General features: G+C 41.0%; 1 protein-coding gene across 2 annotated transcripts in view; it reads left to right on the forward strand.

Annotated features, from left to right (window-relative positions):
* Window positions 1-24774, forward strand: part of GAS6 (growth arrest specific 6) — a 42426-nt gene extending 17652 nt beyond the window's left edge. The window contains exons 5-15 of one of the 2 annotated variants that reach the window (XM_064646423.1): window positions 3954-4076; window positions 5586-5705; window positions 7715-7840; window positions 8950-9071; window positions 10066-10184; window positions 10573-10762; window positions 16124-16288; window positions 17782-17950; window positions 19569-19741; window positions 20552-20780; window positions 24191-24774. In XM_064646423.1, coding sequence (XP_064502493.1) covers window positions 3954-4076; window positions 5586-5705; window positions 7715-7840; window positions 8950-9071; window positions 10066-10184; window positions 10573-10762; window positions 16124-16288; window positions 17782-17950; window positions 19569-19741; window positions 20552-20780; window positions 24191-24342 — 1688 coding nt within the window. In that variant the 3' untranslated portion in view covers window positions 24343-24774. The remainder of the gene's footprint in view (window positions 1-3953; window positions 4077-5585; window positions 5706-7714; window positions 7841-8949; window positions 9072-10065; window positions 10185-10572; window positions 10763-16123; window positions 16289-17781; window positions 17951-19568; window positions 19742-20551; window positions 20781-24190) is intronic. The other variant, XM_064646424.1, reaches the window with a different exon arrangement.
* Window positions 24775-25034: the final 260 nt, after the last annotated feature.

Here is a 25034-nt window from a genome sequence, read left to right on the forward strand (position 1 = left end):
TTTATTTACTATCTCTAGCAACTGCAGTGAGTGTTTCCAGTTGCTTTGCAGATAGATGTTTACTTTACACACAGACACCTGTACTTTGGTCTGCAGATCTGAATATTTTTCTAAAAAAGATCCTGCATGTCAGCTAGGAATTAAGGATTTGGTTCTGCAAGACTTTGGAAAATTGTGCAGGATTTTTTGGAAATGAGGCTTCATGTGGCCTTAAAAAACAAAATGAGATTTTTGTTATGTCACGTGCCTACTTTTCAGTAGTGACTGTCATAATCTTCACAACCTCATATTTCCCTTAGGAAGTTTTACTATGCACCATTTTGTGAATATCAAAAAATAAATTCATAGCATGGAGTAATGAACTGGAAGTGGCAGTCAGCAGACATAAGTAAAGTCTTGTTTCCATACAAGACTTCAAAAATGGAACTGGTAGTTCTATTCTCTGTGTCCACTTATGAGCTACCTATGTGCTATCAGACATAGCTCAAAGCACACAAAAAGGTCATGCTCATCATTACTTTGAACAGCTTTACTAAATCTGTTGTGTAAATGAATGGAAACAAAAGCACCATTTTCTTTTGTGATTGCTTAAATCAGGAGCACCTTTTATGAAGTTGGTAGAATTATACAGCTTTGAAGCCACCAGAGGAGCCTAAGACTGTGTCTTATGTTCTCAGCCTCTCATGATAAGAGGCTGCAAACTATCAGCACTGTGTCGATGTGATAAAAACATCCTTGGTTGTTCCTGCCATTTACCATGGTTGCAATAGCTTACTATTCTGCTGAGCAGTGTTATTACCATTTGGCTCTGCAAGGCATATCAGAATCCAGTTTGAGGGAAAGAATCAGAAACTTGTGGGTACACTAGATAAGTCATGCATAACCCTATTGATTTGTTTTGCTTATCAAGAGATTTTGAAAACACTGCCATATCTGGGAGGCTTGGTTTGTGCAGCTTCAAAAAAAAAAAAAAAAGACTTGGCTTACTGTACCTAAACCATTCTGTTTCCTGTACACACATTCTGGTCTGTCTAGGAAAAAGGAATATCCTGGTCAGACCTGCTCTATCATAGCTCATTGCTGCCTAAACATGGCCTTTCCTTCTCCAACTCCTCCACCTCCAGTAGTGTGTCAGCTGGGCAGTGATTCATCAGAAGGTGTTCTGGCAGGTGGATGTTGAGAATTGTAGCTGTGTTTTCTTTTGTATGGCCTGGCCTCTACTTTGGCTGTGGCTTTGCTCCGACTCTGCACATCTGGAGTGGAGAGGAATAAAGAAAATTAGGCCTTGTTTATAGTGAGAGGATGGTTGTTTCTGTGAGGCTTTTGGGATTGTGTATTCATGCTTTTCCAGTACAGTTTTCCCAGCCACTAGCTTCTGAGCATGAAGGTGAAGTACTGAAAATGGGCATTTCTTTGACCATGTCACACTCCTTTCCCTATCAGTCCTCTGGCTCTCTCCTCCCTTGCCCACAAGGGACACCTTACTGTTACTGAGGCTCAGGACAAATGCCTGCCTTCTGAATGGCATGACCCTAGCTAGAGGTTGAAGCTGTGCAGGTTACAAAGGAGAACCTGAAATGAGAGAGTGGATGGAACCACTGTGTTTTGGCTGCATTTTGATAGAGGTAGATGAAATCATAACTGGAAATGCAAATTCCTTCAGTTATGGAGATTTGTGATCATTTATGGCCTTCTATAGACCTCCTCTCTTTGTTTGATTATTTTGTTCTGCTTGATTCAGCCCACTATGTTCAATGACAGATATTGCCAATCTTCTCCTGTTTTCTGGCATTTGTCAGTCCTCTACAGAAGAACAGTGGATCCTTTATAAATATATGCGTAGTGGACAGGTAATGTTTGTTGTAGTTTTTGAACTTGCTCTAGATGGTTCTTATGCCCAAAGATCAATTAAATACCTATAGAGAAAGGAGCGGTGAAAACTTTTATACTATTGTATCAGCTCTGGTAAGAGTCTCATTTGAACTATCAAAAGTACTTGAAAAGAGTACCCATGAGATAGATGGAAAGAAATCAGAAATTAGTACTCTATGGTAATCTGAATAAACTACAACACTGTGGGCATCTAACTTCAGTCAGCGTGCAGTGCAGCCCAAGAAGCTGACCATTTTTTTCTTGATAACTATAAAACAAATGCTGTCCAACATTTGAGCATATGCCCGTGCCATATTTTTATGCCTAAATAGCATAACTCCTAATGGCTGTCTAAAAAGGCAAACCAAAAGCGCAAAAGACTGCTGAGCAAACTGAAACACAGATGGTTTTGCCTCAATATCAGGAAATACTTTTTCACTGTGAGAGTGACCCAGAACCGACACAAGTTGCCCAGGGAGGTTGTGGAGTCTCCATCCTTGGGGATAATCAAAAGCCTTCTGGACGTGGTCCTGGGAAACTGGCTGTAGGTGGCCCTCCTTGAGCAGGGCCCTCTGGAGATTGGACAAGTGACCTCCAGAGATGCCTGCCAGCCTTAACCATCCTATGATTACTAAGATTCAAATCTGAGGCAGTCAGTGCAAACAAAAATGCTGTTCATGTGACATCAAAGGGAGCTGCTTCTGCCTGCCCTCACAGAAATGTTAAAAGTTCTTTCAAAGCAGCCTGTCATGAAGATGACTTACAGGGTCACACACAGGAAGTTAAGAAGAGACATGTAGAGGCAGTATAATCCTGACAAAAGTAGGAGTTAATTTGAGTCTTTAATTCTCTCAATTTGAGAAGTCTAATGGGGCTGCTAATCTATGACTAGTTTCTCTCCTAAAAGCCCCCCTGCCACCCTATATGCCCATCAGTCCACAGGTCATGTTTCAGAATATCATCAAGAGTCTGAACTGGATGTTGGTCTCAGCAGAACCAGTGTATGGAAACGAGTTGCTGCTGCTGCTGCTCGCTTATTGTGTACCCACCGAGCAATCCCCACTGCTGGGAGATGTGTAAAAAGAAAGTCCCTTGAACTAGGTGACCTTTGCAATCTGCAGAATGAGCTTCTGCACTGTTCCTTCTGGTTAAAGTTGTGGAAACAGTTAACACATTTATGTTTTTGAAGATCACTGATCTAGAACGCTACTGTAAAGAGGTTGCTACTAAATGATAGCTACCAACTCTTTTTTTCTTGTGGGAACAAGGGTATTCTTTCATCCTTCCTTTAGTTACCTCTGTGAAGCACTGTCCCTGTGTGTTTTGCAGATAGGTGGGCAGGTGAATTTAGATGGGTGATTTCCATTTGTTGAGTAGTTAGATAATAGTTTGAGATTTTTTCCTCCAATCCTCCCCAAAGAGTGGTGACTACTCTTTTGCTGCTTTCTAATGAGAAAACTCATTGCCAGGTATTGAAACCTGGCTTAAAAATCCCCATAGGATCATTGTGCTCTCTGTAAACTGGATTAGTGGTTTTCTATTCCTTTGCGGTTAACTCACAGGTATTCCTTTTTTATTCTCATTCTGCATAATAGAAAAGCTCTGACAAAAAATTCAGATATAAACATTTGCTAGCTGCAAATCTATCAGCTCTGGTAAGATCCTCAGTTGAACTACCAAAAGTACTTTAAAAGAGTACCCATCCCTTCTTGAGTACTTTGTTGATACTGCTTTTTATTTTCTCCAAAACTAGGGAGAGTAGAATTAACTTTCTTAAAAATGAGCTACTTTGAGTTGTTTCTTTCAGGATGTGCCCTTCAGATAAGGGCAGTGGTAGCTCACTCTGTTTTGCAATGAAATGAATTCCACTGCATATGCTCTGCAAAATTCCTGGCACACCTTGTTTGGCATGTGAGCATTAAGAATTAGCTTCCCGTTTTGCCAGCTGTAAGTATTTCTGAGTGATTCCCCATTACTATTTAAGCTTCCCAACTTCTAATGAGAGTGAAACTCCTTCTTGTCAGTGATTTCAATGTATTGTTCTGTTCTGTTTTGGCTTTTTTATTCCTTATGTAAATCAGATTTGCCAAACCAGTGTTCTCCTGATCCTTGTCACAAAGAGGGGACTGTCAAATGTGAGGATCTCAAGGGGGACTTCTATTGTGAATGCAAGCGTGGCTGGCAGGGGAAAACATGTGAAAAAGGTAATCAGGTTTCATTATCTTTTATACTTGTAACAAAGATGTTTTGGGTTTTGCTGTATTCTCAAATGGTCATTGATACTGTGCTGCACAATTCAAAAGTCATAGAACCGAACCTGAATTACACACTGCTTGTGTTTTTACCCTTCTTTGACTCAGGTAATTTTTTCACATCAGCATTTTTATATGACTTTAATGGAGCTTAGCTTGGTCTTGGCAAGGTAATCTAAGAAGTTAGGCTCTGACTTTCTGTCCCACCCCTCTGAAAGGGGCAGCAGAAATAGAGTTGTAGTGGCTTTTCAAGCAGAACTGCAGCAGATGCTGCTGTGAACCCTGGTGTAACAGATCACAGACTGCAGAGCCAGAGAAGCTGGCCCACCTGCCCTCTAGCATCCCTGCTGTGGGAACAGTGACTTTCAGTCAGCAAGTTGGAGTCTGAGTCTGATGATACACAAACTGATAAAATTAGTCTGTTAAAGCCTCCATGCTAGTAGGACCTTATTCCACGTCCGCTTAATCCCACATATCCCAGGGTATATTTCCATCACCTCCAAAGAAAATATTCAGACAGAATCCGTTTGTGCAAGGAGTGCCAGCTACCCACAGGGCTTTCTCTACAAATTATTTTCCCTCCTCCTATTTTCTGGTTTCTTTTTTTTCCCCTTCTGCCTGCAAGGCTTCCTGTCAGGTAAGGAATGGCTAGAAGTCACATTCAGCCAGTCCAGAATTGTGGCAACCAAGATAGCAAGAGATCCAAAACCTTTCCTTCTCACGTAAATATTGTGGTGAGATTGTAGGGTCACTCACAAGGAGTACGTTTAAGCAATTCAGAAAGCAGACCAGTCAGTATCCAGTCAGCTTTGAGAGCTCAGACAATGATCAGTCTGAAGCATATTCCCTTATTTTCCTATAAAATTCCATGACATATGATGTTCTACTCATCAGCTGACTCTAGAGTCCCATAGATAAGCAGGACATAATGAGCAGGTAGGGCAGGTCAAGGGTGAAATCAAGGCTCTGGGATTTTACCGGGTTTTTCTGCCAACTTCAGTGAGGCATACAGTGCTCAGTAGCTGAGAACTTAAAACTTTTTGTGTTTTTATGAGTTCTGTAGTAGTAAGGATATAGTGTTCTTGTTTTATTTAAAACTTTCATCCTGAACTTACTGGTCATAGTATGATTTTAAAACTTAGTTATGATATAAAATGCATTATAATTAGTTTACTTCTGCAAATGAACTTCTTCACCTCCACAGTTACTAAAGATAGGCATTCTCAGAACTGTGAAGGAGATGCTCAGTTACATTGCCTTTTCTTTTTTTTGTTTTATTAAACAAGTGAGCTAATGTACTTGAAGTGTTTGAATGAAATCTTTGTGCTTTTTGTAGTCATTGCGTTGCAGTTGTAATACTGTTTCTTGTTTGATCTTTCTGCTTCCCAGTGCCTATCCCACTCTCACCCTCCAGATTATTCACAGAGATGAAAAGCTGACTAACACTTTATTTTGATGTAGATATTGATGAATGCAGAACGCAGAACGGTGGCTGTAGCCAGGTCTGTCTCAACAAGCTAGGCAGCTACCGTTGCTCATGCAACAGTGGTTACACTCTTAAAGACAGCAAAATATGTGAAGGTAAGTTTTGGTGGGACTCTCACTTGCTTCAGGGGATGCTTGGTGACTTGTGCCTGCATTTTGGAGAGCTGGGTTTTCCTGAGCAGTCCTGGTCTGCTCCCTAGCCCAGCAGAAACTTGCTGGTAGCTCCTGTTGGCTGTGCTCCACTGGCATTGTGCTGGGTGCTCCAGCCAGCCTACACGCCTGGGCTTGTCAGCAGTCGGACCATGATGCTGTCAATATCCTAACACAGGCGTGATTCACAGAGGATTTGTGGCTTGGATTGTGCTAAATTGGTTTAGCCGATCAGTCCTCATATCCTGACATTGAGAGGAGGAAGTGCTGGCCAAATGCATTGTTATGATTCTTTCCAGTCTCACAAGTGCTGTAGTATATGAGCCATTTGTTTTTCTTTTGTGTGTTTCTTATTTTATTTTTCTAAATTTGGATATGTGCAGCAGCTAATTCAAACAGATACAGATGGCTAAATTCACTGCGACTGAATATTAATACATGTAGAAAGGCCCTAGTGAAGGTTGGCAGATATAGCAGGTGGGAACAGAAAGTGAGGATCTGAAATAACTGATTGAAACTTTTAAATGAATTTACATAACCAAAACTCAAGCAACTGAGATTTCAGAAGTGTTAATAAAACTACATGCTGAGACAAAGACTCATTAATGATTACAGTGATTTTTAAAGTTATATGTATCTCATAAAAAATGGGTAAGTTTGTGTATATACCTCTTACAGATGGATGTGACAACATATTTCTAAACAACCTGCATACCTGATCTGAAGAGTGTATTAATGCTACCAGCAAAAAGACAAAGAGCAAGATTTTATTTCCATGTCACTTCCACTCTAAAGATGACTGTATAGATTACATAGTATCCCTTTCTAATGGGAATACCCACTTAGAAGAGCCAACTTCACTTTTGAGTTGTCCTCTGGTGCCAGTTGGCAGGGACAGGTGAATGGTGAGGGTGCTCACATATACATTTGTTTTCATACTTACGTTTATTTGTTTCATACCCTGATACTGTCACTTAGGGCACTGTGAGCAGTAGTATAAAAGCATTCTTTAGCTTCAGTGTGTGACCCTGCAGTTGCTGAGGTTCTGTCAGGTGTGGTTATTGCTAGTTCAGATTTATCATTGCATTTTGTCTTTCTTTCATGTTTATTCCTTTTATCATGTGCATGCACACAAAAGTTACCTTTTGTCTTAATTTGTAGACTAGGCTACATAGGGTACTAGGTAGACTCTCAGCCAGCTCACTCATACATGGGAAAATCAACAAGTGTAATGTGTAATTGTAGTTTTAACACATACTAGAAAGCAAACATAAATATTAAACTCTCAGTATACTGCAAATGTTTTGTCAACAGCAGGATTTTGCTGGGTATTAGTTAACATCTTAGGAAAACACTTGTGTGTTTTTATGGACCTCCAGTTCTTATCCTGCCTTCATGGTGAAACCCCAGAACATCTCTCAGACATGACTTGTTCTCTGTGACAAAATGAGCTGCTTTAATTCCCCTTTGCCACTATAGATCAGCAGGTATAGATCTTAATTTACTAAATGTGTGAAAAATTATTGCTTGCCTGTCTGAGGACAGAGAACAGAAATCTGCAATGTGCTGCAGGCTGCATCTCCCTTCAGTGTTTTGGTAACATTCATGCTGCTGTTCCTCAGTTCCTGTCTGTTGGTTTTTTAACCTGCAGTTTCAGCCCCCCTGAGTGAAGGGAGTGTGGCTTTTTGGTTTTCTGGGAGTTGGTTTGTTTTACAGTTTTTCTCCTTGCTCACTTTGTATTGTTTTTTTCCAGTAGTGGTTAATGGCTTTAAGAAAGAAAGACCAACTGGTTTTGAAAGCCTGAAGTCACTTCTCATAGCTAGCTACCCCTAAAGGTATCTTAAAAGATACTGGTTTTTCAGTTTCCAAAAATTTCTTGACCCTAAGCCTACTCCAGTATATGAATAGTGGTTATACTTCTCTCAAGCCATGTTGTTCAATTACTTGTTTTGCAGACATAGATGAATGCGCAGCATCAGCAGACATCTGTGGAGAAGCTCATTGTAAAAATTTAGTAAGCTCGTATGAATGTCTTTGTGACCCAGGCTACAAGTATGATGACGTGAAAAAAACTTGTCAGGGTAAGCTCATGAAATAACATCACATTAGCATTTTTTACATAATTTAAAGCTGTAAACCCCCCGAAATTTTGTTTCAGGCTTCAGTAAAAGCATTTTTCTTTTTTTTTTTTTTTTTTAAATCTTGCTTACACACTGGACTTCTGTTCCATCTCTCTAGTTGGGAGTGAGTTTGCAGATTTCAGTCTGAGTTCATCAGGCTTGCAGTGGTCTTTGAGTTCATAGAGTTTGCAGTAGTCTTTGAGTTCACTGAGTTTGCAGTCAACTTTGATGACTTGAATCAAGCTGTACAAGCCAGAGTACTGAGATTTCTTGAATTCATAACAAGTGCAAGATCTGGTGAAAGCTCAGAAGCATCTGTGCATATTGCTGTCTCTGGACAAGAAAAGTTACAGAGCAGTAGCTGTTCTTTCAAAACCTGTCTTGTGGTATTACTCTGAACTATGAGCTTAATATGTGTTGGAACCATGCACAGTTCTGCTGGCTACACTGCCTGCAAGCTTTCTCAATGGAGTAAGCTTTGAAAGTATTCCAAAACTAGCATTGTTCCCTGCCTTTTGTCTAAGTTAATATACTGGCTCAAATCACACGCCAACCAGTCCTGCTGAGCTCTAAGTCTTTACCTCTGCCTGAAGAGATCCCTGTGGACTGTCAGAATTTGTTTTCCTGCAATTGTTTGTGAAGCAGATAAAAAGAAGCCAAAGGGAAAAAAAAAAAGAAAAAAAGAAAAAAATGAATGAGAAACTCAGCGCTTTTTGCAGTCCCTCAGTTGAAGGAGCAGGAGCCAGTCAGCACAGGCATAGCAGAAGGGGACTGAAGGGAGGAAGTCTTGTCTAGAAGTTAAAGCCCAGGGCTCTGCTCCAGCAGCTTCCAGCCTTCCCACTGATTTGGGCAGCTGGAATCTGTCTGTGAAAATAGCTTTGTGCAGATGCTAATTCTCACTCTTCTCTCCTGTAAAGATGTGGCATAGGGTAAGTACTGGCCACAGAGCACTTGGACATGCTCAAGGGGAAGGTGCTACGAAACAGCACTAATAATGCTTCCCCCCCCCAGTGATTCATGTTTAAACAAACTCACTGTTTTCTCCTCTCTTCTTTGCTGGTTTTGTGTAGATATAGATGAATGTGAAGAAAAGCTCTGTGAACAGACCTGTGTCAACTCACCAGGGAGTTATACCTGTCATTGTGATGGCAGAGGGGGAGTGAAACTTTCCCAGGATATGAATACGTGTGAGGTATGTCAGTGTTCATTGCTGTAACTGCAGAACAGACCTTTTCTTTACATTGCAATTAAGAATAACTGATGAAGCTCTGGACTAAAGTCATTTGAGCCAAGTGAACAGCAGGAGGGAATCCTATTGGCAAAGTTGCATGAGCTGGGGACAGTAGGTCTCCTGAAAAGAAATTTTCTCCTGAAAGTCTCTCTTTTCCAGCTCCTCCTGTCCCAGATCCAGTGATAGCCCTGCCAGCCCTCTGTTTGACTATGAGTTATGTTGGCTGCACAAGCTTTTCTGAGTAAGGTCCACTAGGTTGGTGCAAAGGTCTAAGAGCCTGTGGCGTAAGTTATGGACCAGCACTTGCATTTGACACTTTTGTCCTCCAGGCATTTGAGGTGGATGGGCTTCAGTGGCACAGGCTGCCTCTGTAGTAACCAACCAACAGCATGTTCTTAGCACATCTTTTTTTGCAGGCAAAATGTGGTAGAAAACCTTATGCTGTACCTTATGAATATGATTTCATCATGCAACAGGAAAGCATTCCTCCAGGGCAGATAGTGGGGGGGGAGGAAAGAAAAGAGGAAATGTTCTCTGTACAGTTGTATTTTGAGAGAATAAACATTACAGTGCACTATGTATTGTATTAATTAATGATAAACAACCTGCCCTCATTGCAAATTTGTACAACATCTCATAGTGTGAAAAAACCCAAACAAATTCTATTTCTGAGAAATAGCACCATCCGATAGTTTCAACATTTCAGTTGGCACATTTGTAAAAGGCAGCAAGAAGTACAAGTGTCCAACAAATCTCTAAACACATTTATAATTATATCGAGTCCCTGGTTTTATTGTCCAGATGATTTTCTTCATCCACCAATCAATACGAAAGTCAATAGTTCTGTCTTTATATGTATAGCATCTACATGAGAAAAGAAGTGGAGACATACTCTTTGATTCTCTTTCTGCTCTCTGAGGAGAATAAGCACTCAAAAAATGTGTTTTGATTATAGAACATCATACCGTGTGTGCCTTTTGCTGTTGGAAGAAGTATTAAATCCTTGTACCTGGGGAGGATGTTCAGCGGCACTCCTGTTATCAGGCTGCGCTTCAAAAGGAAACAACTGACGAGGTGAGGACAATTTAGAATGACAGTCAAATGCTCTGACTGATGCATGCAAGGGTGTTAAGTTGTTACTATTACAATTAGTCCTACATTCACCATTATTTGCTTGGATTATGGAGTCTTGTAAGGCAAAACATTATCCAAGCCAGTAATTGAGAAAGCCAGCCGTGACCACAGAGCTGTTAGGATAATTACTGAAGTATAGTATTGTATTCTTTATTGATGCTATTTTAAAACCTGTCTTCACAGCTTAAGTCTTTCAGGAGTGCATTAAAAACTAGCATGTTTTAACAGAGCTTTGTAGCTGCTAAAATTGATGCTATCTGTATGGAAAGTACTCTGTGGTTTTTGAATTCTGCATAACTAATTTATTTCTTGGCACCTGTGTGGTCAGACTTGTGGCTGAGTTCGACTTTAGAACCTTTGATCCTGAAGGTATCCTTTTCTTTGCTGGAGGCCATCAAGACAGCACATGGATAGTCTTGGCATTGCGCAAAGGACGGCTAGAGCTGCAGCTGAAATACAATGGAATAGGGCGTGTGACGAGCACTGGACCTCTTATCAACCATGGCATGTGGCAAACGGTGAGTTCAGACCATGGCTGAGGTCTAACCACTTCTTGGCTTGTTCAAGATGGGTTCTGCCAAGTGCAGATAGACTTTGTGTATTCTTGAGATGCTTTTCCAACCTATCTATCTGTTCAATGCATACGAGTATGTTAAACATTCTAAGGTGAGAATGGGATGTTCTTCTTAACAAATTGAATTATACTTTATATCCATTGTAATACAGACGGCATCATTAATTTGCACAACCAGAGCAACCTTTTGCACAAACAGTGTCTTTGAAATACAGCAGTGCTAAGCTGACTTTATGTCAGCTTGAGAAGATGCCATCTGGGTGAGGATTGGAAGGGAGTAAGAGGGAAGGAACTATGTCTGTTCTTTTAAGGAAGTTTCCAAGTGTGTTTGGTCTATGGGGGTGTGTGTGTAGTTGCTTTTGTTCATTTGTTTGTTTGTTTAGTCAAGGGGCTCAGATCGTCTGAGGCCTTGACAAGTGTCTTATGCTACAGTATCCTTTTTATAAAGTCTTCAAGCTTGTTTATATACAAAATAGACAATTTCCCTTGTAAATATATTGGGGTCTGTTATAGAATCATAGAATCATCAAGGTTGAAAAAGACTTTTTAAGATCATCAAGTCCAACCGTCAACTCAGCCCAATCACTGTAACCCCTAAAATACTCTGTTTACTAACAACATAATCCCAGCAATGTCATGAGTTTGTAAGGATTGTAAGGATTCATGTTCTTCTTGATGCTCTTGCAGAACATTGCCTGGTGATTTTGGAAGCATTATGATCGTTACTGTTTGTGACATGATCATTAAAAACATCCTGTAATGTGATCCACAGTAGATGAGCAATTTATATATGCTTTCTCACTTCTGCCTTTTCCTCTCCTTTCATTTTTTTCTTACTTAATTAGTTCTTTTAAGTTTGTGTGCCTCTTGGGGAGTGGGCAGGAAGTTCTCAGCTAAGTCGCACATGAGACAAATGCAGATACTGGTAATCGTGAATAATTTTCTGATTTACATTTTTTAGTATATAAAAATTATACGTTAAAGAAATAAGCAAGGTAGGAAAAATTTTATTCCTGATGCATAAATAAAGAAGACCTTGCATGCCATCACTGTCAACTACTGACATTTGGTAATGTTTCCAACAGTTCCGTTACTGTCAGTGAAGCAATTTTAGATTCCAAATGAAGAGCTGTAGAGGTTCGGTGAAGTTGTAGATAAAATGTGTGACATGCTGTATCTTTACATGTAGGAATAGCCTCAAGCCAGTTCTTACTGAATTTTATGGTAAAATTTCTAATGGTCCTGCTATTTTGAAATATGACAATTGTAATTTTCTGCAAAGAGAGGATGGTGACGGAAGATGTGAAAAGCGGAGTGGATGCCACTGGCTGACTTGGAAGTCACAAAAATCAGCAGTTACCAAGCTAATCAATTTAGTACCAGAGCATAACATACTTGTTAAGTGCCAGACTTCATTATGAAATAATTACAAACTATCCAATGTTAGTTTGAGGGGACACAGCTGAAATGTATTTCTTCAGGGAGAGAAGGCAGGATGATAAAAGTAAGTATTATGTTTAGGCAAAAATTATTTGCCTCCTCCCAGCCACCAGTGTCAGGGCTCTTATCCCAAGGTACCATATTAACCAAGAACTTGCCTGGCTGAGTTGCTAAGGCAACACACTCTTTGCACATTTTCTGAGAGGTTGTATAAATCTCCTCAGAATCCTTCCCCAAGGCTTTTTGGGACAGTACAGATCTAGCTGTGGGTGCCATGTGGTGCAGGTGGACAGGACCCACACTGATGAAGAGGTTGGGTTGCCCTTGCAGCCAGCAGTGCTGCCCTTGCACATGGGTTGAGCAGGGCCAGGCAGCTGCCAGAGACACAACATGGCATGAGTGGAGGAGAGAGCAACATGCACTGCTGGCACAGGAATGCTTGCCTGGAGCAGGTCAATGGCCATAGTTCTGGCGACTGTCTCCAAAAGTGAAACTGCTTGATACTGGCCAGAGGCAGAGGGATCTACCCACAGATGAACAGCAGCAGGGGGAAGGAACCTTTAGTCTCTTGACGTCATGATTGACTCGCCTCTGAGTCTTGGGATCCTGCTTGCATTGTTGGAGTGCTGTTGATTTCTCCTTGCTCTGCTCTGTTTTCTTGTTCCTAACCTTCACCCTACAGGTACTTGGTTTTCTTCTGCTTGACATCCAGTGTCACCCATCTCGAAATGCCATTTAATCTATATGGCTGAGTGATACACCTATAAATATGTTCCTTCATTTTATCCTCTCTCTCTTTTCTCCTTGGAATGGTTTTTAATTTAGGAAATCCTGTCAAGGAGGGGTTATTCCTTTTTGTCTGTCTCTTTTTATAAAACGTGTAGCCACACTTTTCATTTTAAGTGTGGACTTTTCATTTTAAGTGTGGACTTTTATGTGCTTTTCAAGCTCACCTTCTGTAAAGCACAAACCCAAAAACATTCAGAGGTAACAGTCCAGACTCAAATGCGATTTAGGAGCTTTAGTCTGGGCTTCAGTTTGCACAAAATCAAGCCTTTAGTTTTGGTTAGACCTTAAACAGAGGAGTTTGGATACTTGGGAGAACTTTATAGGGGTTATAAGAAAATAGTAATTTGACTATGCAACTTTCAGCAGATGGAAAAACAATGGATATTTAAAAGCAAAACATATGAAAAAGCAGCAGCAGTGTGTGACTTCTGGTCTGTTGAGCAAATGCTGCATACTTTTATGGAAATATGATGGCATTTTCAAAACTTCAGCCCAGTATTTCTACCTAGGTACTTTCTCTGATGTTGATTCCTTCTAAGCTATTTTTAAATGAACATTGAACCAGCATTGAAAACACAAACAAGCAAGCCTCAGAAAAGACTTCTAATGTAGTTATTTGTGCATAATCCAGCTGGATAAAGTGGCACGTATGAACTGATGATAGTAGAGGACACACTCGCCTTCTGTTTGTTTTGCATTTCCAAAAACAGTCATCATTTTGTCTTCCTTTCAGTGTTCAGTTTAGTAGCACTCTGAGGACACAGTATGGTTAGCAAAAATAATAACTTAACTACACTGTTAAATGTCAGGACTGAGGGTTGAGCAATCACAAGCAGATTCATATTTGGCTTTAACCCTGTGTCTGGCTGTAGCTCTGTCCCTTTTCAGTGCTGTCCACTTGCTTTTCAGCAAAGAGCAGATAGGCTGGCTATGTGCTACGAGCTATCCAGAGTGTGAATCCAAAACACAAAGCTGACTGCCCTTATGGCTAACCATAGGGGAACCCTTTGCTTTAAGAACTGCACACCTGAATGTCCCCCAGGATAACTGAAATGCTTCCCCTTTTGGCTTGTAGGTGATGGTGGTGCACCAGCAATTAAGTTTTGAATTTAAGGAACACGAGCTTAAACAGCTAGAGGGCATTGTGAAGTAGGCAGAATGTTATTTCCCAAACTGGAATTTATTAAGAGTTTTTACAGGGATTAACCCCTCCTCCAATGGAAGTTTTCACTGATTTGGGTTTACTTGTACTAATGACCAGAAGCAGCAAAGAACTCAGAATAATTTTTTTTTTAATTTCTATGTTATTACTTGCTACACAACATAATAAAATTTTAGAAGGCCCTAAATTTTGGTGGCCCTGCAAGTAGCAGGATTTCTTCACAGAGGAAGAACAGTATGGGCACTACTGCAGACAGTATTTCCTCATTCCCATTCGCTCTGTGACTGCCCAGTGTCTGTGCTAGGTACAGGGAGACAGTCTGTGCCAGTTCCTGTGGCACTCCATCCCCTGGTGCATTAGGGCAGTGGTGACCATGACACTGAGCAGAGGTGTCCGAGTGAGTTTTTAGCTGGATAGCCTGTGTAGCTCATCCAGTTGGGTGGCTGCCAGGACATGTTCCCACCGAGCGGACTTTACAGCCTGCCAATCCCCCAAAAAACCTGTTTGAGACTGGCTTGTGTGTCTCCATGCAATGCAGTTAGGAGGTGTAGGTGCCACTTTAAACAAGCAAGCTTCAGACAAATAAATTCACATCCTGTGAGATATGGCACAGAGCAACACACCAGGTGTAAGCAGTATTCTAGCAGTATAAAGCAGACTCTGCTGGAATTCACAAGAGAAGAAAAAAGGTTGGTGAGAGGAGAAAAATCTGTGAATAATCTTTTCAACTATCAAATTAACTAGATCTTCATTACTGAAGACTGAGGTCCAAAAGGAGTGTCCAGGTATAAATCTGCTCAGCCCTGTCCTCCTTTGTGTTACAGCCACAGAGCAAGAGCTCAGCATGGCTGATAAAAGCAATTTTGGGACAGCTACTCAAAATGCAAAGAGAAGGATGCTCAGGACATGGCCTGCTAGCAGGGAGAGGGAAGAACAAGTCTAAACAGCCTCACAAATGGATAATTGGTTTTATACAGTGGCTCACGGGTGGAGGCAGCATCTGGGTGTCCCAGGAAACAGAGCTGTATGGATGAAGAGTGAGTAGGTGAAGTATCTGTCACAGAGTGGGAAGAAGGTTATGAAATAGCAGAGGTGCACTCCTCTCTCCTTCTCTACAAGAAGATTGGGTTATCTTCTGCTACAGCCACAGAACACCCTGTTGGTAGCAGGACCCAGGTCCCAAGGCAGCAGAATCTCTGCTGCTGTTCAGCAGCCTGGTGCATTGTCTATATGCTTTGCCTCCTCCTCTCCCTCTGCAGAGATGGATGTTTTATTGTGCTTCTCTGTGCAGCCTGGTCATAATTAAACTTATAAAATTTGTTTGAAATTTCAGTGGTAATAGAATCTTCCTAGAAGTAGCTCTTTGGAGACATGGAGGGAAAACTTGCAGAGGCTTTTTTGAGAGAAAAGCTATTGCCTATTACATGTTTTTATTACCATCTCAGAAATCACATCATCTGTTGTTCTTTTTGCAGAGGTCAGTATTCAAAAACTGTGCCTGGAAGGCCTTCTGCATTATATTCCACTGGTCCAATGAAAGCCATCTTGTCTGTCTTTCCAGCTTTTCTTTTCACATGCAGTTGCAATAAGAAGATTCTCATTAATAACTCGTTATTGCATTTACATTTTGCATAGAGCAACCTGCATATGTCACATAATCATTCCATTCATGTTTTTCTATAGCTGTTTTGAAGTAGCTGGACTGTCTTCACTGTTAGGGTAACTGCAGGTTGCTTTCTAAAGATTTACATGTCAAGGTCGAATGTAATTTAAAAGGTAGACAAAGAGGCTTGGGGACAGAAAATATTTTTCTGTCTTGGGGATTTCACTGGCGGGGTCTGTCCTGTAGTTGAGGCTGCAGATATTAAGTTATTTTCACACTGAATTGTTCAATTTGGAATTTTATTTTTTCAGATCTCTGTTGAAGAACTCGAAAGAAATTTAATTTTAAAGGTCAACAGGGATGCAGTTATGAAAATAGCTGTCTCAGGGGATCTGTTTACTCTATACAAAGGAGTGTATCAGCTGAATTTGACAGTAGGAGGCATTCCTTTCAAAACAAAGGACCTTATTCTACCTGTAAGTATAGCACGATCCCTCATGTTGCTTTGTATGCCAGAAGGGCTTGATTTCGTCTTTTCTGAGAGCAGTTCAACCTGCCCTGAAACAGGTGGAATTGTCACCTTCTGGATACAGCTTTCTCTCCATTAACTATAGCAGGAGTGTAAGCTAGTAGTAAAGGTGAGACTCCTGATTTTTTGATTGGTAAGTTTGGGTGAGATGCATCCCGCCTGTACAGTTAGGGCACAGCAAAACTGGAGCACATGACAAAATTCACTGTGGTCATATGGACTTGGAGAGCATGAGTGGCCCTGGGGGATGTGGTCAGTGGGCACTGTCTCTCTGTGAGGGTGCCACTGTGCCTACTAAGTCTGGAAACAACGTCGGGGCACTTTTTGTGTTGCGACCAAAGTTTGTGCTTCACGTGTATTGTATGACAATTTTGCTGCTTCTGTTTGCTCATTCAGTTTAGTGAGATCTGAGGAAAAACAGCTGCTTGTTTTTATTTATGTCCTCCTAATTAAAGTAGGTAGGGCATATGAATAAAAGTTAAGGCACTCCTCTGGGTGAGATTAGATGATTGCTACATTTCTGAAATAGCTGCTGCTCAGGCTGGTTTGAATGTCTGCCACACACAGAGTTAGCACCTTGAAACTCTAATTTGCATCTCTTTATTTCTAAATGAGGTGACAAGCTTGTGGCTTGTGACTGGGAGTGTAGTAGCTGAGGAAGGCTCCTGTGCTTCACAAGAAGTCATTCGGGGCCACTGCTTGTCTGAAACAGTAAGGTCAGGGTGTGGTCTGAATCTAGGATTGAGAGCCAAAAACTCCTCAGGTTTTTATCCTGGCTCAGACACTTAATTCTCTCTCTCCTTCAGTTAAGTGGGAACAATGGTGCTGATTTAGAGGCTTTACATACTGTCTCATGTTTTAATACTGAGATTTCATACAGGATAGCCTAACTAGAAGCTGGAAGGAACAAGGCGCGTGAAGAGTGGTGTGCCTGTCTTGTGGCTCAGGCACCCCTCCTTAAGCCAGAACCTAAAAACATACTGTGATCAGGTCTAATGTCTGTCTTGTGTGTCATGCAGGCTGTTTGCAGTGACACAAAGGATTGGGGTTTTTAACTTCCAGTTAACCTCCAGCATTCACAGTGCAGAATGATGGGAGTTACAGAGCTTTGGTGACAGATCTTTAGAAATAAGTTGCACTGATTATCTGCATCATAGGGGAGATTACAGAATCAATACAACCAAATCAGCACCTGCACTAGCTAGTGTCCTTCTGTCCTGTGGAGACAAACTGAGCTTAGGGGAGTTTCTTGGGGAATACTGAACACTCATTTGCTTGGGGTTGCAGGATTGAGATTGCTGCCAATTAGTTTGCATGTGCATAATGCGTCAAAATTATTTCTCCTATTTAGTATCATAACATAACTCAGTATTTCTCTGCACCCAGTTCTTCTTCACTGAACAGCAGTTTGAAGCATGAGATACTGCTTTATCTTCCTAGATAAACCCTCGGCTGGATGGTTGCATGCGGGCATGGAACTGGCTGAATGGGGAGGACACCTCTATCCAAGAGACCATAAAGATGAATGAAAAGATGCAGTGCTTTGCTGTAGCAGGACGAGGGTCTTTCTATCCTGGCCGAGGTTTTGCTGTGTTTAATCTTACTTACGGTAAGTAGTTTGGTTTTTTTTTTAATTTCTGACCCCTTGTCCTGCTATTAACTATACTTGGTTTATAAACAGTGTAAAACTTACATGTATGCCAGATTCACTGTTCATTGATGCATTGACTGGCAGCTGTGGATGGAGAGGAATAACTAAACTTGTGATTCATAGCAAAGGAAGTCCTATGTATGATGGTTAGAACTGGTGTGAATATACCCAGCGTGGATTAGGTTCACTCTGTGTAGCTCCAGTAATATATTTCACATCCAGACTGGTTCTAGCTCATCCTCAGCCCAGAGGGGCTGAGCAGCATCTCCGCCAGCAGCTTAGGTGCTTCCAATCCTTACCACTGTTTCTGCTCAATAGGGAGTGCTGTAAGCCATAGTGCTGTATTTTGAGTTTATGATGGACAGAAAAATCAATATTGTCTGTAACAAAATGTCTGAGGTTGGGTTCACTTTTAATCATGGGGTGGCATTAGTTACACTTGGGTCAAATGGACTAAGCTGATACAAGCTGAATGAAATTGGCATAGGTAGAGTAATAACAAGTTTCAAACTCGACTTGTCCATACTAATGTGGCACTCAGAAAGGCACCTTTTTATTCTAGATTATTGTATTTGTTTGTATATGTGATCAACTGTCAGTGTTTTTCAACCCACACAAATGCCGACCACCTGTTTCAGCTTGGCGTGTAAGTCCTCCTCTTCAGGAGCCATCTGTTCATCGTTACGTGGATTTTTCTGCTGTGCCATTGTAAATTAGGGAATATCAGCAGTCTGTCATACTATTTAGCACATGGATTCAAAAATGACAAAGTAAAGACAAGCATCTGAAGTGCAGATGACAACACTCAGCAGAGATAAGGCCTCAGTACCCGCATTCTTTTTTTCTTCAAACAATAATTCCCTATTTTTTTTTTCCTTCATAATGTAAGCTTTATAAAGAATGAATTATTGTATTTCAAGGTGTGGTGAACCAGCAAAGATAATACTCCTATGAAGGGAGGTTGCAGGAGTAGGATTGAGATCTTTCTTTGTAGCCAGCACTACCTTTTAAATTACAAGGGCACTGAGGCAGTAAGAAGATACCAGAAAGTTTAATTCACGATTCAACAAGTGAAATAAAACATCCCACACTTCTGGAGGCTGGTGATCAGGAAGTATTTGGTTAGGTGATGAGTATGCTTACATAATTTTTCGGTTTAATACAGACTTTCATAGAAATGTTTCCCATATGTCAGATTTGGACTTAGATTCCTCAGTGATCTTTGGGCAGTCAAGAACGATTAAAAATTGGGTGCCCTACCTTGCAGCAGTTCTTTGAGTGTATTGCACGGACAGCCATAGGAATTTGAGTATTTCTTTGTGATAAAAAAGCTCAGCATTATCCTTTGACATTCTGAAAAGCAGCAGAAGGCAAAAGGTAACAAGAGGAAACTGATGCCATTTTCTTCTCTGATTTTATGTCCAGATGCTTTGGAATGATTTTTTTTTTAACAAAAGAAATGTGGCAATCCCTCCATAGGCTCATCTGCCTGTGCTCTTCTCTAGGGAGAAATTGCACAGCCTACCCATTTTGCCTGTTAGTCCTATGTGTGTCCTGCGCATTTTTTTTTCTGCAGTGCAACCTTCTTCTGGAAATGAAACCAAGAAGAACTGGGAAATAGAAGTAAACGCTGTAATTCAACCAGCAACAGATACTGGTGTGCTATTTGCTCTGGTTACGGAAGAAGCATCTGTCCCTTTGTCACTGTCTCTGATCGACTATCACTCCACAAAGAAACTGAAACAACAGGTACAGACGTAAGCATTTTTCTAGAGAAGGTTCCTTGCTGTTCTCTAGGAACTGAAAATCATTTTCAAAAACAGTTATCAGGTTTGCTCCCTGCCTGTTTATTTGCCCCACCAGTTCAGAACATGGTCTGAGACAGCAGTGCTTGCCTGACACCGAAGTTCTGCCTCTTATGTTTACGTGTCAGACACTATTAGGGGGCTCTTTGCAAATGTACTTTAGGTAAAAGATGGAACCGCTCTCTTCAATGCAGGCATATTTTACTATTTTCTTCTGGCATGGAAGCTGTTTAGTGCCATAAACCAGAGATTTCCATTCTCTGGAGCTCATCAGTAACAGTCCCAAAGTAGCCAAGGCTTTAGGTGTCACTCTGGGTGCTGTGAAAGGCCAGTTATGATGGACGGCTGAAGCTACTATTTAATAGTATTCATAATAAAGGGCTAGATTTTGGCATTTCACAGGGGTAAACCAGGAATGATTTCACTAAAACCCATGAGCCAATTTTTCATTTATAGTCAGCCGACAGCTCCAGTTGGCTTGGTTCCAGTGCAATGTAACAACCTCTGCAAGACCCCCTAAGAATTCTCTCTGAGAAGACACTGGTTTCAACCAATAATTAGTCCACTGGTTCATTGGTTTTTCATCTGCAAATGAGTTCATAACACAGTCAGCAAGAGTAATAAGCCTAATTCTCTGGTGGCTCTGCAAAATGTTTGTAATAAAGGCCACAGTGGGGTCATCCTGGTACTGGATAAGTGTGGCTATTATATTTCTGCTCACTGCCTCTTTTTCTTTCTTTCTCCTGCTGTTCAGTTTATCACTGTGGCCTTGGAGAACATAGTTGTATCCCGACTGGCAATAAATCTCTGTGATAAGAAGGAACACTCTGTGGACATCATCCTCAAGAAAGATCACTTATCCCTGAAGGTAGATGGGATAGCAGGAGAGAGTGAACTAAGCATCTCTGAGTTAGAGGACAGTCTATCTATCTTGGAGAGCTCTTTGCAATCACCGGTGAAGACATATGTGGGAGGATTGCCAGGTGAGCCTCCAGTTTTGTACCATGGACCACAGGCTCCCAACTCACCTTCCTGAGCTGGATGCCAGGAAAACTATTTCTGTTTGTGCAAGTTGTGAGCCTCCTTCTCTGTTTCTTCTCGAGCAGGCTTTGTCTGCAATGCAGGCACATGACCATAACAGATCTGGGGTTGGATCTTGAAAGATTGTGTCCTTCTGAGGACAGCTGGAGGCAAAAATAGAAAGAGGAAGTTTTGCTTTTTCAGCAGTAGGAGTGATTTGTCTGAAGGATACCTGTAAGCGGGATCATTATCTTAAACCTGGTAAAATCCATAGGAGCTGGACCACAGGCCCCTGCAGTGCTTCATTAATATAATAAACCTGTGAGAGCATTCCTTGAGAGGAGTACTAGGGCCTTGCATTGTTTTGACTGAAGCTTGGGAAGCCCAGTGTGGTGATTTTCCCTGTCTGATGCTCTCTTTGAACTGATCACAGCACTCTACAGTTAACAGATTGCCTCCCAGCAAAGGGTATGTAGGGCATACCACCATTTATAGTTTCTCTGGCTTTTCAGCAACAACAGGGCTTCTTCTGAGAGGTCAGTTTGCTCCTCTCTTCTGAACCTGAAAGATCAAACTTTTATCTGAATTGTGAATTTTGGCCAAGTTTGGGAGTTTGTTTCTTGTTCTGGCTGAACTAGTTTATCAGTCCCTTCTGCTGAGGAATGCAGTTCAGGAAACACGTCTCTGATGCACATGATGCCAACATCTAAGCAAAATCTTGCCCTTACTTGCCCAAGCAAGGGAGAGGCAGCAACACTGGCCTCTTAGTAGGTGCTGAAGCAGTCAGGCTGGAACAGAGTGGCTGAGGTGCCATGTGTACTAGGACACATAGAGTGGCTTTTCTCACCATGAACAAGAGTTTAAAGAGTATTTATGCTGATGATGTAAATGGCTCCTAGTCACACCTAAAAGGAGGAGACCAGGTACTCTGGGACATTCACACACTGGTAGAAACAAGCTGAAGCCCCAAATGTGGCATTTTCCAGTGTCAGATTGAATTGTCCAAGCTGGCTATTGCATAGGCAAGATAGGACACCTACTTTCTTTTAAGCAGCTCTCAGATGCACAGCAGAGAGTTTTATAGCTCAGAAAACAATCCCATTCTGTCCCTATCCCAAGTTCTCTATGGTTTGGTTAGACTAACTGTGCTGGCTGAAGCACAGTTTTAATTATCCAGAACTAAGTGTGAGATACCATAGCTATGGCTGTTTAGACCCAGGTGGCATCTGGAGGTTTAGCTGCTTTCCCCCCTTTGATCTGTTTTGCTCAGTAACAGGAATTTCTGCCAGTGATCTGCTTTTGCCATTGAGAGGAACGCAGCACTTGCATCGAGAAACCTTGTCATTTGCCAAACAAATAAACATTTCAGCACTTCAGTTTGATTAATCATTCTGGGTTAAATAACTATACCGAATGGTCAGATCTAAGTGAGTTTCTCTCCTTCAGATTTTGAAAACATTACGTAGTTTTTGGTTTTCCTGGCTTCCATACCCAGTGGAAAAGAATAAAGTATAGTGGTCACACTTAATATCTTTACTCCATTTGCCACAAATAAAGAAAGAATTCTAGGATCCAAGTATGTAGTATGTCCCATCCTCAGTACAGCTAATATTGCAAATGTGGAAGAAATACTATGGAGAGTTTCAAGAGATAAGAGGGAACATGTAGGCATTTATTACATTTTCTGTGGTCTTTTCAGTTCTGGTAAATCCTGAATTATATAATTTATGTGATGCATAGGTGTTTTTTCAGGAAATGTGCATTCCACCAGGTGAAGGAGCCTTTAAACTAATCTTCCAAATCTTTACAGGACCACATTTCAGACAGATCCATTTCTAATCATAACAGAAAATCAAATATTTCACCTGATTTACAACTGTAACACAAAGAAAAAAATTTATTTGTTTTTGATAGTATCTTACAGATTCATCTGAAAGCCCACACTGTCTTACAGTCAGCCCTGTGGCACATGTAACAGCAGAGTCTGCATGATTCCTTAGATGAGTCTTCAAGGTGTTAAGCCACAACTTCAACTTCTTCTGCATCAAAATTTAGTTTACATTCATGTGAGGTGTTATGGAGATGCCCCCTTCTTTTAAGCAGACTTCAAAGATAAAATTTGGGAATAGGAGATAGGTGACTTCTTAAGTTCTTAAGTTAACTTCTTAAGTTCTTAAACTATAGTTTACGCAACTACTGAGCAATGTATTTCTCACCCAGGAAGCTGTAAAATTTCTAGTATCTCTTTGTGGCTTACAGATTCCCCACAAATGTTCTTTCTCTCACTCAGTCCTAGACACACTTTGGGCTGTGTCTGATCACATCAGCCTCAAATTTGGCCCTGCATGTCTCCAAGCAGAACATTTTAATCTTGGGTCAACAGGACAACCTATTGTTAGAGTTGTCCTTGCTTTGGTGTAAAGATAAGGGGTTTGTTTAGCTACCTGCATCACTGTGACGTTAAATAATCTCTGAGACATTTACTATTTTCCACTGCACAACCAGTTTGATTGGGTCAGCTTTGAGTTGTAAATAAACTAATGACCTTTGGGGAAGGGTAGAGGACACAGCTCACATAAATTTTTGTGTTATTGTGTGGGGTTTTTTGTTTATTTGTTTATTTTAGATCAGTATGTATGTGATGTTAGAGAAGTTAGTAGTAAGATTGACTAGTTTCTCTAGTCTGTTGGACTGTACTTGGTGTCTTTTTCCTTGATATATGTTTTCTGCCTCTGATAAACTGAGTAAAAGTATGTCACCAGTGAATCTCCATAGAAAAAATTAGTCTCATTAATCTGACCAACTCAATAGATGCATTCCAACACCTTTCTGGTGAAGGCCAGCAACCGCCTTGTGCGTAATCATCATAAAGATGAGTCTAGCAAGTGATGGAGGCTGCATATAGGAGGTGCTTTCCTGTCATAAAGTTCTTTCTATAATCTTTTGGCAGCTATTTTGAAGAGAGGTAGCATTAGAGGAAGGTGTAACAGCTCTACTAAAGACAAAGTAGAGGGTTCAGAGATGGAGAGGGGGGAAAATATCGAGATGGAAAGCAGTGTGAACACAGTTGTGCAAGTGGAGTGAAGCCTTGCTGCTGTGCAGCACATGGTTTTATCAAGACTGGAGGACTTGCAAAGATACAGAGCAGCTGAGGAAGGGTTCATTCTGGGAGAAGGGCTTTTGTGCACCAGAGCAGATGGTGTTTTCCCCATGTCTGGGATTGTGCTCTTGCCTTCTGGCAGGGGGGATGTAGAAATCCTGGGGTGGGGAAGAGGCGAGTTTAAGTTCGTTGAAGTAGTAGTCATCTGAGCATAGGTAGGGCAGGTATTTATTTAAAACCAGCCATGAGAGATCTTTCTCCTCTCTCCCACAGACGTTCCTGTCACTTCTACTCCGGTCACCGCGTTCTACCATGGCTGCATGACTGTCAAGCTGAGCAACAAGGCACTGGACTTAGATGAGGCTCTCTACAAGCACAGTGACATCACCTCACATTCCTGTCCTCCAGTCGAGGCAGGTCTGTAGGTACCACTACAGTGCGAAAGTTTTATACTCAGAAACTTTCAACGCTTTTCTTTTTTTTAAAGATATAAATTATTCAGATCTACCGCACTGCGTGTATAGTTTCTCTTAAACACTGAAGTTATGTAGGAGCTACTGATCCTTATGTCAGATTGATTATTGAAATACTCTTTGCTTTGAGGTTTAAAGGTTGTAATATATTTGTAAATAGTTCAGAAGACTAATATTAAATAAGTCAGAAGTACAGAATATACCAAAAGCGAACGTTATCTTTAGACCGTAAGAGACAGTTTTATCTGTAATGTGCAAAACACGGTAATATATGAGTGTGGACTGGAAGAAAAATAATAATTATGTATTTTTTTTTTATTACCAAACACTGCTTTCTGATTTGCAAAATACAAGAGAATAAAATATTTACATACAAGTTTTTAATTTACCTGTACTGAGATTTTTCTGTATCCTGGTATTTGGAGATAATGACTCAGATTATGCCTGATGTGGAGATTACAGTAGTGGGGGAGTGCTGTTTGGTTGGTTTAGTTTTTTGTTTGGAGGTGGGGGGGGTTATGTGCTTACATCTGTATTATATATCTGCTCAACTGGAGAGCAAATGTTTTTACTATTCTTATAGCTAGAATTTCTCTTCTCTTTCTTTCTCTCAAAGAAAACTCAGTTGTGACCTTTAGAAAACC

The sequence above is a fragment of the Pseudopipra pipra genome, chromosome 2 (genome assembly GCF_036250125.1).
Source record: "Pseudopipra pipra isolate bDixPip1 chromosome 2, bDixPip1.hap1, whole genome shotgun sequence".
Taxonomy (NCBI): Eukaryota; Metazoa; Chordata; class Aves; order Passeriformes; family Pipridae; genus Pseudopipra; species Pseudopipra pipra.